At 37.1% G+C, this 15,681-nt stretch overlaps 1 protein-coding gene across 1 annotated transcript in view; it reads right to left on the bottom strand.

The window, feature by feature from the left end:
• LOC124159370 (gametogenetin-binding protein 2-like) overlaps positions 1-15,681 on the bottom strand; it is a 31,752-nt gene that overhangs the window by 967 nt on the left and 15,104 nt on the right. The window contains exons 6-10 of the mRNA XM_046535140.1: positions 15,310-15,484; positions 13,786-14,019; positions 10,781-10,876; positions 9,665-10,241; positions 271-389 (exon numbers count right to left, since the gene is read on the bottom strand). Coding sequence (XP_046391096.1) covers positions 271-389; positions 9,665-10,241; positions 10,781-10,876; positions 13,786-14,019; positions 15,310-15,484 — 1,201 coding nt within the window. The remainder of the gene's footprint in view (positions 1-270; positions 390-9,664; positions 10,242-10,780; positions 10,877-13,785; positions 14,020-15,309; positions 15,485-15,681) is intronic.

Here is a 15,681-nt window from a genome sequence, read left to right on the forward strand (position 1 = left end):
GATCGGATACATTTATTGGTAGGCGACTTGTAGACAGATCCTACGGCACTTAAATTTACAGTAATGAGGATCACTGGTAGAAAGGGGACTAGAACACCACACTTAGGATACGGACAATCATCCATACAGCTCAAATCTGGGACAAACATTGCTAATTTCAATATGGGAACCAGAGTGCCAAGGTAACAATACTCTTACTTGAAACAAGTAAACCAAAATATTTAACCCTAATATCTCAAATTTATAGGCAACAAAGAATAGGAAACAAACCTCTAACATCTGTTGTAATGTCAGAATGAGACCACCTGCACCACCAGACTTCCCCAATGGCCACGAAACAGGGACACTTCGAGCCTCTTCATTAACTGTCTCCCCTGGGTTGCACTCCCCTGAAAAAAATAAAAGATATGATCCAAATAACAAACAAAAATCATGGAATGGACATAATTTCACACTCTCTCCCCTCCTTTGACACATTTTTACATTACTATTGAACCCTTTTAAAATGACAAAAATTGTTACAATTTTTAAAAACTTTGCCAGTGAAATAAAAAAAACCAATCCCTTCTAACAAAGTTAAGATAAGAAAAGACATAAGATAAGAAACTAAAGGTCAACTTCTTTAACTCCGCTCCATAATTTTTTTTTGGTGCAAGCAACTGAATTTTTTTCACCCATTGTTTCTTTCTATAATCCTGATGGAGTAATTCCAAGTGTAAGACAACTACATAAAAGCAAAAAGATGAATGATGTAAATTTGAGACTAAAATAGTTTTTATTAGATGAAATATAATTTGAAAATTGATTGGATTCATAGCACACATATCAATGCCAATTTTCAGATATGTATCACAAAGAAAACTACACCGAATGTCAACAATATTCAAGTGAATGTTGACCAGAGTTTGAGTTAACTATGAAGTATCAGTATGAATATACTAAGCAGTATGATTTAGTGGTACATATTAAATTTCATTTTAAAATACAAAAAATAATGAATTAGCATCTATAGAAAAACAAAGGTCAAAGGTGACATTCCAATTAAATAATTGGCACTGAGCACTTAATAGCACACATCACAACTATTTTCACTAAAATCCTATCCTAAAAGCTCATTTGAACTTCATCAGTTACATAAAATATTTTCCAATTTACTGAAACTAAGGTTTCTGATAGCATGTAGTCACAATAAAAAGTTAAAAGATGTAAATGAATGAAGACATGTACTTTCTGGTTAAGCCGCATCTTGTATATTTTTAGTTACTCAAGATTTCACTTCTCTTGCTGGAAGTATATACATACATATAATCAATGAAAAAGGGTTTCCTAGCACACAATATTATATTGGCAATGTTCGATGTGTATTGCTCAATTACTTGGCAAAATTGTATCAGGGAGGCTAGGATTATTAGCATGCTCTCACTGAAGTTTCTAAGCCATTTGGCTATCAATCAAGGAGAAGGTATTCTTCCATTTTGGCCAATGCCCATGTCACATGGCCTTGAAAAAGCAGGTTCAGCAACCACTGATGTGTCCTATTATTCAACTCTCTGTTTTCTTCAAAGCTCTGTTCCACTCTCCGTGCCTTTGCGAGAAGGCTCACTTTATCCCACCTAGCTTCTTCCCCAGCAACCTGGTTTTTCACTCCCTTAGATTGAAGAGGAAGGTGTCATTGCTGATCAAAGAAACCCTTACTTTCTTCATCCCATAGGCATAAGTCACAATGTTTACTCAAGAAGGATTTTAACAACCCCCAATGTAAGAGATAAAGGGAAGTAGCATGTATTCCAATGGTTTCTTCTCAAGGTTGTTACCTTTATGTTGGTGTTATCTTCCAACCATTGTTCTTTAAGGAGTGTCAGTACAGTCACTAATTTGAGAACCAAAACTATGCATTACTTAAGTCCAAATTTTCAGTATCAAATAAGTTTCTAAAATGGTGACTTAGTGCATAATTACACACGTCACTAATTACATATGCCACTGTTGGTAATGGGCCACCAAATTCAGTAATATGAAGGGGTAGGCTTTCTTTGTCACTGGATGGACCATGCTAACATTCATTATGCTATAGGCCAATACATCTAGGAACAGCAAGCAACCTCCTTCTACAAACTCTTTCGCAAATTTAACATACTTGCCACAGTACGAGCCCATAGGTATGACACACAAGTCACCATTTTAGAAACTTATTAGATACTGAAAATTTGGACTTAAGTAATGCATAGTTTTGGTTCTCAAACTAAATTACCGTTGTTAAAAAAAAAGTCTCTTTTTGAATGTTACGCTCGCGACGTATTTGAAATAATACTGACAATAAGTTTACCACGGCACTGCAATAAAAACTGTTTGAATTAAAATTGGTAGTATAAGAAAGATATTAACATGGTATTATTTCACGAAAAAATATCACGCAGGTATCATGCTGATGTCACTTAAATAAAACAAAAGCATGATGCAGAAACTGCGACAAATATAACTCATATAGGTATTATTTTCGGCAAAGAAACGGAAAGGCATACGCATCTGATGGACCCTAAGGCCAAAAACTCTTACGAGTTTGAATATATTGATTTAAAATTCTCAATAATGACTGAGAAACATGAAAAAGGAATGCAGAATTTTTAAAATAGATGAACTGAAAGAGCAGCATCAGCTCTTCACATATGCCATCTGTGGCGGCGCCGAATGCATGGCGCCAAACGAGAGTCAGTTCTGAGAGTTCTTCCAGCGGCCACCAGGCTCGGCCGCCCGGGTGTCGGAAGAGAGCGCCACTACGACTCCAACCACTGACGCGAATAGTTCACCATTGTGAATAGTACATTGTGATCATGACTATTACTTGCAACCGCAACAGAGAATAAATACGCCCATCCGAACAATTCACGCTGAGTATCATGGCATCGTACACCCTCCACTATCGCTAAAGCGCACTACTTACCTCTAGAAGCATCATTGCAAGAAATACCTCGTACTGCAAGGGTTTTGTCGGGGAGTAGGTTGTAAAAGAGTTTCATTTCGCCTATGTTATACCACGCGGGGAATACTTCTTAAGATACTTAGGATCAGAATGTTTTCTTCCACGACTTCGGATTAACACCGCAGGCATCGCCAGCAATTATGACGAGAGATAATGCTGTGGTGCTTTGAATCAGTATAACCAATCTCCCGTACTCTTGACGTTCTCGATTCGCAATTTATCCCTGAAATACTCTTTGCATTAGGCTTAGGCATAGCCACTTTCTATGACGTTCTCGCAGATTGAAGTGGGCAAAACCACCCGAACAAAGCTCCTTCTAACTCTTCATGGTCAGCATTCCTTGGGCGCTTTTGTTTTTTTATTGCGAAGAGCGAATAGGAAGATAAATTAATCACGCCTCTCTCATATTACTCTATCATTTTTATTTTCTTGCTTAGACGTGTTTGGCGTTTTTGGCCATGGTGTCTGCCATCAAATGCTTTCTATTCACGCCTCTCACGGACATGCGGGTACGCTGCCGACTGCTTTCTGCCGCCCGAGGAACAAAAGAAGATCAAGCATTCACGAATGTTAATTCCGCAATATTTTCACCAAAGTGAACTACTTATTTATCGAACGCTAGTTTACTGCATGAATTTGAGACTGTACACTCCATGTTAACTTCATTTCTATCAGATCACAAGAAATTACATAGATTAGGGACTCTTGGAGAAGCTTCTCCGTCGATGGAAACCCTCGCTATGGCAAGTGGAGGCTCCTAAAGGGCCTCGTAAAAACGAATTTTTTAAACATGCTTATTATAGGGTCTTCTGACGGTGCCTTGGCTAACTCTCGTAATACCGGGGGTGTCGCAATAGCCTGTACTCGCTTTAACGAGGTTCCACTGTACATGATTCAGGTATTTTTTTGGGTTTAAATAAAATTAGTTATGGATGGATCCAGGATTTTCTTCGGATTCGGATCGGATACTTGATTTCAGGTGTCAGATCTTAAGAATCTAAATGCATTTTTAATAGCCTACTATAAAGCCAGGTAATAATTCAAGTTTCTTCTGGGTATATGCTATCAAAGGAATGCTTTTGAGATTTTCATACACATTATAATAATTAAACCGATTAAAAATAACTTTTATAACCTTTCCAGTTATTTGACAGTAATCAAATATTCCTCACACAGTTTCCCCCAAATTTGTCACTTTCTAATCGCATACTGACTTGTTTTTCACTTGCAAATGCTTCAATTGTGGTGAGGTGTATTTTGCACTTTACATTGAGCTCTCCTTATCTCATTAAAAAGGTTTCCACAAAATGAATTTTTTAAAATATATCATTAAATTAAATTGCAACTGTGCAATCTGCAACTTAATTGATTGAGGGGGCTAATGCTACACTTGTTTCTTTGAAAATTGTGCTGCTTGGATGTTGAATATTAGTAGAGTCTAGCAGTAACTAGAAAACTTCAAGGCAATCAAATTGAGCTGAAAAAAACTACAATATCATCAGAAATGTGATGCATTCGGTCTCATTCTTCTTTAAATTTCGTGCATGTCATCCAATTGCCAAAGCTAACAAGACATCTTTGGGCCCAGGAAGCCACTCACCCTCCAGATTTAGCATTTACCCTCCAGAAACAGAGAATTGAAGCAGGTAGGCCAAAAAAGTTTAGTTGGTGAGCCAGGGTAGGGATGACACACGCTTTGATTGTTCTAGTGCAACTTGATAGTTTACTTCAAAGACAATGATTTATGGTCTGTGTGATCTCGGAAACGGAAAAAAAAACATCAGAAATACAAGGCCCTGAAGGAGGGCCAAGGGTGGTTTGCTGAAATCAGCGACGTACATAGTTACTCTTGATGTGGTTATTATCCTATGACACTGAGATTCTCCCTATGTTGGTTAAAACAAGCATCACAGTGCGACGGTGCATTCGAGGAGAGAATCAGAACTCTTTCCACTCTTATGGGGACATCGCATTCACTGAAGCCATAATTTAAAATTTCGGATCCAGATCTGATGTCTTCTGCGACTTAGGATCCGATGTATCCGACAAAGGGCAATATCAGCGGATATTTTGATCCAAGGTACCCGATCCGACCATCCCTAAGTAAAATACAATCTAACATAATGAGCCTTTTATATGTAATCTTTTACTTTGTCTGTATTTCAATTTCGTAACTAAATTTTTGCATGAGAATGCCAAATTTGGTTATTTTAGTTAACAGGTACTTAAGTAGTCTTCATCCACATCTAAATAGAGATCCACTAATTACAAGTTCTCCACTTTCTATCAAAGTAACTGCACTACTTACACTAAAAACTACACAATTCACAGAGGAAATGAACCATTCTCATGGAAGTGAGCCTCATTACTGGCAAGCTAAAGGCTGTCAACAATTAAAATTACCAGCAATTCCAGTTTTGCATGTAAATCTGTGACATGTCTTTTATGATAGAAGAATTTTAAAAAATGTTTGCTAAAGTTCTTTTCATGCTCAATACACTAGTTTTTTAATTATTTAGATATCTTTAAAAATAGCCTTGAAATTAAACTTTATGCAAACCACGCATTTCATCAAAATTTGCCCAGGCACCCTTTTAAAAATGGCTGCCAAAAAAGTATGGCTAGTAAATTTTTTCAAAAAGTGTTTCGTAGTTGTCTACTGGTAGGAAACCAATGGTAAAAAATCACAATAATCAAAAATGTTGAGCAACATTGCCTGGGTGATTTGAAATGGATTGACACCCACATACCTAAACCAATATAATGGCTTTTCATCACAGACGTTCAGTGTCTTCTCAAAAGAAAAATGTTTCATTTACAATAGTAATGGAGATGAGGGAAACTACATCGCCTCAATTCTTTTACTGGTGAATTAAACCTCATTAGAAGAATATTTGCTATTTAGATAACATAATGAAGGCTATTTCGGACAATCATTTTTCAGTCAAACGTCTGTCATCTCTGTGACCTTCATGGTGTTTTATGAGCACCAACAATCAAGTTAACTTGATTTTGAATTCACTGGATAATCAAGTACAACCATCAAATAGGACAATTTATAAACTATTTCCAACGGAGGAGACATACAGAGGTTACTGACTTTGATACTAATGGGAATTTGATGCTACCTTTTATTGGGTACTTCAGGTACTATGTATTGGGAATTCTTGGTAAGTTTTTTTATGGTTTAACATTGGTTTCGGCCTCCTCCCTCAACCTGCATACAATTTTCTTAGTTTTCTTCACATTTATTTTCAACTGATATTTAGCCATTTCCCTTCCCAAACATACCAGAGCCTTCATTAAAATGCCTCTCTACTATGATAGCTGCATCATCAGCAAACAATGACATGCTATTTTTTCCGACATCCACCCCTGAAGCCTTCTCTTTGACTGATAGATGGTATTATCAATGTTAACTATTAAAATAACAGGGCAAAGTGAACAGTTTTGTCTCATTCTTCCCATTAGTCTTGCTTCTTCAAAGTAGGAGAAAAAATTGAATGAATGCTAGTTGGTTTCCATGCAGACAGAATAACTTTCCAGTAATAGTAGAGGACTCCAAAGCCTTTTAAATTTACAAGTTTTGCATTCCAATTTAAAGTGTCAAAAGCATTTGCCAAGTGCATACATAGATGCAATAAACATGGGAGAGTTGTCCTCCATTGTCTTCTTTACAAACAGCTTAAGAGCCATCAATTCAACTAGAGTATCAATTATCTAGTCATGCTTTTCCAGAATTTGAATTCAAATTCATGCAGTAATTCAAATCTTAATTCTAATGCATTATTTACATTTTTATAACACATTTTCATTCCAGGTGTTTATTTCATTTGCTTTTTAAAATCTTAGCTGCCATTTACCAGCAATTTCAACACAAAATTATGTTTTTAACGATTTTAAGTACGACTTCTCAACGAAATTTAATTGAGACTGCACACTTTTATAAAATTTTCAACTACAACTTTGATCAATTCCTACCACTGGAGTTCTTCACACGTTTAGAAAAGCATTTACACAGCAATTAGGGCATTTGCACATAGCTTCTATGGGGAGTATGTGGGGGAAAAGATTAAGTAAAGTATATTTAGGTAGATTGAAAATGAGCTGAGTCGCAAAGCATATCCCAGGGGTTCCATTGCTATGAATTCCCACATATTTTCTAAAATCTGCTAAATATCAAATATTGATCAGCATTTAGTTTGCTTCCCCTCCATGAGTTTAATTTAAAATAAGATTTCACAGTATGCTAGTGCAATTAAAAATACATCAATTTGGGTAAAAAAGTAAATAGAAAATGCAATGCCACTTTTTAGTGATAGAACAATATCCCGACTTGCTCTTGAAATGACTAATGATTTGTGAAAAATCACATGCAACCTTCAGTTAATGGCTGGAATTTACAGGGCAACCTCAATAAAACGAGGCCCCACGGTGCTCCAATAAACACTTGCTATATCGAATTGTCGCTTTACCGGGGATGGAGCAAATAACAGCCAATATACCTTTTGCGAACAGTTATACAGGAACAGGAATGGTGCGGCGACAGATAAATTTATATCCGATTAACGTAAGTATAAATCCAGACGAAAGGCGATGTTTCTTTTGCATCACTAAAATTCCTTACTCAAACAACGACTAGCTATTCAAACAATTTATAAGCGCCGCACTGAATAAAAATCCTGCAAAGCATTGTTTTTTGGTCATGGTGTCTACCATCAAATGCTTCCTATTCACCCAACTCACGGACGTGCGGGTATGCTGCCGTCTGCTTTCTGCCGCCCGAGGAACAAAAGAAAATCAAGCATTCGCGAATGTTAATGCCACAATATTTTCACCAAAATGAACTACTTATTTATATCGAATGACAGTTTACTACATGAATTTGAGACTGAGACATGTTAACTTCATTTCTAACAGATCGTAAGAAATTACAGAGATAAGGGACTCTTGGTGAAGGTTTTCCGGCGATCTCTCCGGCAAAACACTCGCTATGGCGAGTGCCAACACCAAAAGGGCCTCATAAAAATGAATTTTTTAAACATGCTTATTATAGGGTCAATTGACGGTGCATCGGCTATCTCTCGTAATGGAATCCAGCCAGTTGCCATGGAGATTAGATGTGCTGTTTTCAAAAAATTGATCTTGGGCTACAGTAGTTTCTTCCATGGTGCATACATGTTTTCCTCTCTAATAATGGTAGTCCGTACTACTATCACACTATCTTATGCCTATATCATGTTTCCAGCTCCCTCATATACAGTGGAACCGCGTTAAAGTGACTACGGGCTACTGCGAGACCCCCGCCAAGACGAGAGATAGCTGGAGCACCGTCAATGCACCCTATGATTAGCATGTAAAAAAATCCGTTTTACGAGGCCCTTAAGGTGTTAGCACTTGCCATAGCGAGAGTTTCCATCGCCGGAGAGCCTTCACCAAGAGTCCCTAATCTCTGTAATTGCTGGTGATATGTCAGAAATGAAGTTAAAATGGAGTGGTCAGTCTCAAATTCATGTGGTAAAGCATCGTTCGATAAATAAGTAGTTCACTTTGGCGAAAATACTGTGGCATTAACATTTGCAAATTTTCGATCTTCTTTTGTTTCTCGGGCAGCAGAAAGCAGTCGACAGCATACCTGCACGTCCGTGAGTTGCGTGAATAGAGAGCATTTGAAGGTAGATACCATGGCCAAAAAATGCCAAACATGCCTAAGCGAGAAAATGAAAAGTAATGGAGCAATACAAGAGTGTAGTTAATTTAACTTCCCATTTCCTCTTCACAACTTAAAAAAAAAACAAAAAGCACCCGAGGAATGCAGAACATGAAGAGCTAGAAGCTTTGTTCAAGTGGTTTTTCCCTCACTTCAATCAGCGGGAACTAGTGAGAAACGGGCAATGCTTAAGGCTAAAGCAGAGTATTTCAGTGATAGATTGAGAATCGAGAACTGCAAGTGTTCGGAAGGCTGGTTACACTAATTCAAAGCATGAGGAAGAAAGGACTCCGATCCTAGCGGAATATCTTAAGACGTATTTCCCGCGTGATATAATGCAGACAAAACGAAACTCTTTCACAACCTACACGCCGACAGAACCCTTGCAGAGCAGGTGTTTCTTGCAATGATGCTTCTAGATGCACTATTAGCAATGATAAATGTGAAAAGCTGATGCTGCGCTTTTAGTTTATTTAATTTAAAAAAATTCTGCATTCTTTTTCATGTTTTGAAGTCATTATTAAGAATGTTAAATCAATACATTCATACTTCAGATGTGCATGCTTTTTCATTTCTTTGTCGCATATCTTACCCATGCATGTTATATTAGTCGCAGTTTCTAGCAGCTTGCTTTTGTTTTATTTCAGTGACATCAGCATAATAACTGTGTTATATTTTTCGTGAAATAATATCAAGTTAATATCTTTTCTTATGTTTACTAATTTTAATTTAAGTGTTCGACTACGTTAATAATGGTGCTTTTAACTTTAAAGGTATACCACTGAACCATGCTAAGAGTTAATAATACTTTTTCATACCTGTGCTTGTCAGGCACATAGCGCTCGCACTCAGCAATTCCGACATTGCACCTGACAGAAGGTTAACAGCTATGAAGGATTACTTTCTAATTTATCCATAACTGCTAGAGTCCAAATGAAAGGAGATAACTGGTATCAAAATTTGAACTAACTCACCTTCATGACTGCAAAATCCATCTGAACAAGCAACTTCCGAGCCTTCAGGAGAAGAGGGAAGACTGCATGATGAGGACATTGACGCAGAGCAGGAAGCAGAAGAGCCTACATCCCTTGAGTGGTTATGGTGGTGGTTATGATGATGGTGGTGATGATGATGGTTGTTCCCACCAGATGAATAACCACAGTCACCCCCAGAACAAGAATGGTCCTCATTCAAGTTGCACTTAGAAGCCCCATTCCACTTGCCCTTGCTGCCGAAACCATTTTCACATTTTGACAATTTATTGCCTTTAACCTCAACACCCTTTTTGCCCACATTACTTTGCTGTATAGTTTGGCATGAGCTACAATGTAAAGAGCCATTCAAATGATAGTGTGAGCGACATGAATGGCTTGGAGCAGGAGTCCCGCTGTCAACCTTAGGTCCTTTCTTCCCATTTCCTTTATCAGGTGGCTCTTCGCCAACAACTATCAAATCTCTATCAACTCTGGCCCCTCTTTCTCTCTCTTTCTGGTCACATTTTGGACAAAGACAAGGCTGATTCATCCCATCTTTGGACCTGTTTTTGTGCCCCTGAAAAATATTCATCATAAGTCTTAAGTGAAAAGAAATTAGGGTCAAAACATGAGAGCAATTCCATAAAGTCTAAGATATGAAAACCAACTTGCGTGATGATTCATAAATTTAAATGATACTGACCCAAGTCTCAAATAATTATTTTCATCTCATTAACATCAAGTATCAATAAGTTACACCAGTCACTGTCAAGCCTATCATATCAAACAATCATATGTATCTTATTAAGATATGCAAAGACAATAACACTATACGTCAAAGTATCACTCTTAAGTGCACACCATGGCATGTACCTCACATGAATGATAAAATGAACACACTTTTTAGAGGGATAAAAGAAATCTAGCTACTGGGTACTAACACCAAAAGTTCTTTGCACACACACTTGACTGTCAGCAACATAAAACAAAATCATACTTGTAATAATTCTTGTAAAGTAAAAATCACTACTGTAAAGCATTGCATAATTGAAAATTTGAAACTTTAATTATAAAACTTACTTAAGAGAAAAAAGTTGATAATAAAGAACTAAGTACCTTTTTGTTATCCTCATTATGATTAACTTCTTCAGAGGAACAACTGCAGTCCTTGATTGGTTCATCAATAGGCATCACAACACTGTCTCTTTCACACTGTGGTAGGGAAGAAGATAAATCATAAAACTTAGAAGAAACTATGGATTATACAAATTTGGAAGGTAACTGGTCACCGGTTACTTCAAAGGAAAGACACTTTCATGGACCAAATCTTTTTTACATGAACCATGGATTCTACTTATCATATGAAATAAAATTCATGTTTTTTCATGGTTTTGAGTAGGGATGGACAGATCCACGATTTTTTTTTGGATTTAGATCAGATACTTGATTTCAGGTGTCGGATCTTCGGGTATTTTCGGATCCAAATGCACTTTTAATTGCCTGCTATAAAATGAAGTCATTATTCAAGTTTATTCTGGATAGATCTGATCAAAGGAGTGCTATTTAGAATTGCATACACATTTTAGTATTTCAACTGATTAAAAATCACTTATAAGCTATCAAGTGATTTGATCATTCAAATTTTCCTCACGCACCCCAAATTTTGTCACTTTCTCATCGCACGCTGACTTGTATTTCACCCGCAAATGCTTCAGTTGTGGTAAGGTGGATTTTGCACTTCCTCAATATAGTATCACGTCACATCAAACATTGAGCTCTCCCTATCTCAATAAAAATGTTTCCACACAATGAAATACATTTTTATCAATATGTCATTAAATTGCAACTGCGTAACCTGTGACATAATTGACAATTTTTCGAACAACATTGACTTCACATGCGACAAGGTGTATGAGCAGAACGAGACCACCGCTCCGCTATCTCGAGAGGAAAGTGTGGGTAGTAGAAGGGCATAAAGGAGAGGTAGAGGGGAAGGAGCAAAATCCCTCTGTCTTTCAAGCAACAAGACTACGAATGAGGAAGTCAAGGCTAAACATGTGAGATCTTGCAATTTTGTGACGTCGTTGCTTTCAAAGCGAAGCCTGGCGAGCTACATCATAGGTATATGCAGTTGGCATTTACAGTCAGTCTCTTCCTGTTTGAGGGGGCTAATGCTATGCTTGTTTCCTTGAAAATTGTGCTGTTTAGACAATGTTAAATATTAGTATAGTCTAGTTGCAACTAAAACTTAGTGGCTATCAATTAGAGCTGAAAAAACTAAAATATCGTCAGAAATGTGTCGCCTTTGGTCTCATTCTTTTTTAAATCTCGTGCATGTCATCCATTTGCCGAAGCTATCAAGTCATCTTTGGGCTCAGAGAGTCGCTCACCTAGCATTTGTCCTCCAGAAACAGAGAATCAAAGCAAGTAGGTCATTTAGTGAGACAGGGTAGGGAGGAAAAATGCTTTGATTGTTTTCCTTTAACTTGATATTTTCCTTTGAAGACAATGATTTATGGTCTGTGTGGTCTCGGAAATGAAAAAAAAACATCAGAGGCAAAGGCTGATGGAGGGCCAAGGATGGTTTTCTCAAATCTGTGACATAGTTACTTTTGACGTGGTTATTATCCTACGACGCTCAGATTTCCCTGATGATTTTCTATCTCTTTGGAATAGTCACACACTATACCTATCTTATTTTGCCTTAAAATTATCCACGGCTGAAATTCTGTTGCATAACCCCTACGAAAGATTTTTAAACATAACGGTTCATGAGAAGGACAAGCATCGTAGTGCACGGGAAGAGAGGATCAGAACTCTTTTCACTCTGTCTTATGGAACCCTGCATTGAAGGATTGATTTAAAATTTTGGATCCAGATCCGACGTCTTCAGTGAATTTGGATCCGAAGTATCTGGTGAAGAGCAATATCCGAGGTGTTCGATTATCCCTAATTTTAAGACTTTTCAACGTTTTTGGTATGGAATTTTGAATAACTATCCAGGCATGTTTTTTTTTGCTTGCCCCATGGGTGGTGCCTATTCAGAAATAACTGATTCAATCTTTAGTTCTTTGATTAGTCAGGTCAGTAGTAGGTAATAGGTTAACACTCATGGCTTTCAAGATGACGATAAGTAGTATTATATGCAGTTATCACCTAGGACTGGACACATGAACTCTCGACGATGAAGAAGACGATCACGGAAAAAATCTCATACCTTGAGAAAGAATTAAACCATTAATAACTCTCCCATTTTTTACCATAATTATGAGAGAAAAATTGCTATCGTGAAATATCAAAATTACCTTTTGAGACATTATGTTTTTAACAAGTAACTACACATCCTATATGAGAAATCTCATGCTTTAACCAAGCATTTTCCCACTTTACTGATTACATTTAAATGTAAATACTCTCCATGGTCACCTAACAATGAAATTTTATAATAATATCCTACACCAATCACAGAACATTAACCATACAACAAATAACATTTACCATACAAATAGCATTAAATAGGTAAGATAATAATAGATAAGAATACTGTTAATTTTTTCCCCTTTCAAGAATATTTACTACTACGAAATACTTAATGGCATGCCTCTTTCTCTCTTTCTCTCTAGGAAGGGAGTAATATTTATGTCAGGAGCTAATCAATCATGAAATAGCCAAAGAGTATTTCTCCTGGGTTGCAAAATTTGACAGTGATTCACGAACTCCGCAAAACGTAACCAAGTCACTAGCATGGTTGATTTGCTTGCCGAAGGAGGGTTCTACAAAGATGGGAAAAGTGAAACAATGTGACAGTTGCTGCCTATGGCTGTGAACAGAGAAGTAAAAGTGTAGGGACAACAGTAGAAGGGGAAGGAAGCGTGTAAGATTGTTGGTAACTCATGATCTACTGGGACGTTACTTGCTTCGTACCCAGTTTCGTATCATCCCACAGAATGTTTGGGGCCAACCATATTTGTCCCATTGTTCATGAGAGCTACAGTGGAATTCATACAACAACTTCAACATCGGTTGCACAATAAATTTAGCTTAGCATTCTACTTTTTCCTTCATACTTTTCCTAGCTAGAGTAAATCTAGGATCTCGTAAATAACTAAGTGCTGCATTACCTGGCATGGATCATCTCCATCATCAGGGTTTTTCTCACCCTCCTCATCTTCACCATCTGTTCGACCTCCCTCCGGATCCGCCCGCTCGGCCAGTCGACCACTACGAGCCTCCTTCTTCCTCCTCTTTTTCTGTCTCTTCTGCTCCTTCCTCTGAGCCTTAGCCAGCTCCTCCTTGGTCAACTCTTCAAACAGAAGTTCTAGCTGCGATATGCCCTGCTTCATCTCAACTGCCATCTAGGAGAATCAACGCATGAAATTATTAGCATATAATAACAAGTTAGCTTCAAGGCAACAGAAAACCTACGGTAAGGAATAGCTTAAAATGGGGTTTCATTTGGAAGCTTGGACCACCTTAAATTCCCACATTAATCCATTTCCAAGGACTTCCTTACCCCTGAGACAATATGTATTTGGCAATAAATCAAAGGCAAGGAAAATTAAAAAATTTAAAGAAATAAGAAATTATAAATACACATTTTATTCACATCCATCAGTTAATGATTCTCAAATTATGTACACATTTTCCTCAATACTGACACCAATAGCTCAATCAGGCATAAAAATTCATTGATTTTGATTTGATTACTTTATTTTTTAATGATTTTTTTTTTGACTTGACTATGCTATGATGAGTCAATTTAATGCTTCACAGTGGCCTTCTGAGACATAACCTTTTTTAACACTTCAAATAGTCAGGTTCAGGTATACAATCAGGTTCACTGTCTTTTTTAAACACTGTTTTCATTTTCTGGTCGTGCCGCAGAAATGGCATTTGGTACTAAATACTTAATGGCATGCTTCTTTCTCCCTAGGAAAACTCAGTTTTTTTATGGGGAAAAAGACTGTGATGACTTAAGGAACAGATTGTGGTGAGTTGAGATTTCATCAGTCAATAGTTGGTAACTTCCCATTACTAAGTCATGGTTTCTTCACTAGTAAACGTATCATTTAAATGACCAAACTAACCCAGACAATTATGACCTCAGAGTGCCATCAATTTTTGTCCACAACTGCTAATTTGTAAGGTAAACTTCCTAATATGATAAATCTAGAAGGCAAACCACCATCTGCCACATGGTGAATGCATTTGGTGGCATTAAAATTTTCCCACCAGACTTGATAACAGTAGAAGTCCATTTTCACAAGTATGGCCTGTAGCAAGGGTAGCGCTATGACTCATCCTTCACTGCTCAGATGATAGCGATTGGAGTTAGTGAGGTGAGCATTGTTAACTAAATACTGAAATATTGACACATTTATTTCAGGATACATGGAAATGTACCAATAAGCTAGGTTTTCTAATTATAGTGTCATAATAAATGGAAAAAGAGGTGATTTTTGCTGGTAATTTGCCATAGCAAGTTTGCGTTGTAATGAGTGATTTTTCAGAGATCTTTAGAACTCATTTTAATGGACTTCTACTAAAACTATTATTTATTCAATGAGTAAAAACTTATTATTTCATATAAGCAAATATTAGCTTCTGATTTTCTATAAAATAAATAAGGAAACCAATGCCATTACCTCAAAGCTACGGCACAATGCATGCAGAGAAACTGCAGCAAGAACTTGCACTGTGGTTTGTTGATGACGAAGTCTATGGTAGAGGGCAGAGAGCCTTCTATGAATGCAAAGGCCAACAACAGTCAAAACTTCTTCTTGTGCCATTTCCAATGTTTTGGCATGGCGCTCCCTTCGGCTGTAAAATAAAAGCAATCACTCCATCAAGAAGGTTATAGTGCTATCTCAAGAAAATATTGATAAATGTATCAACACAAATGCCTTAAAAACAACAGGATAGGCTTTACACTACATAGATTCATGAGAGCCTTAGCTCAAGCATTTGTAATGCTGGGAAAATAAAATTAAACACAAATTCATATTTTAAAATTTAAT

Source organism: Ischnura elegans, chromosome 5 (genome assembly GCF_921293095.1).
Source record: "Ischnura elegans chromosome 5, ioIscEleg1.1, whole genome shotgun sequence".
In the NCBI taxonomy this organism is placed as follows: Eukaryota; Metazoa; Arthropoda; class Insecta; order Odonata; family Coenagrionidae; genus Ischnura; species Ischnura elegans.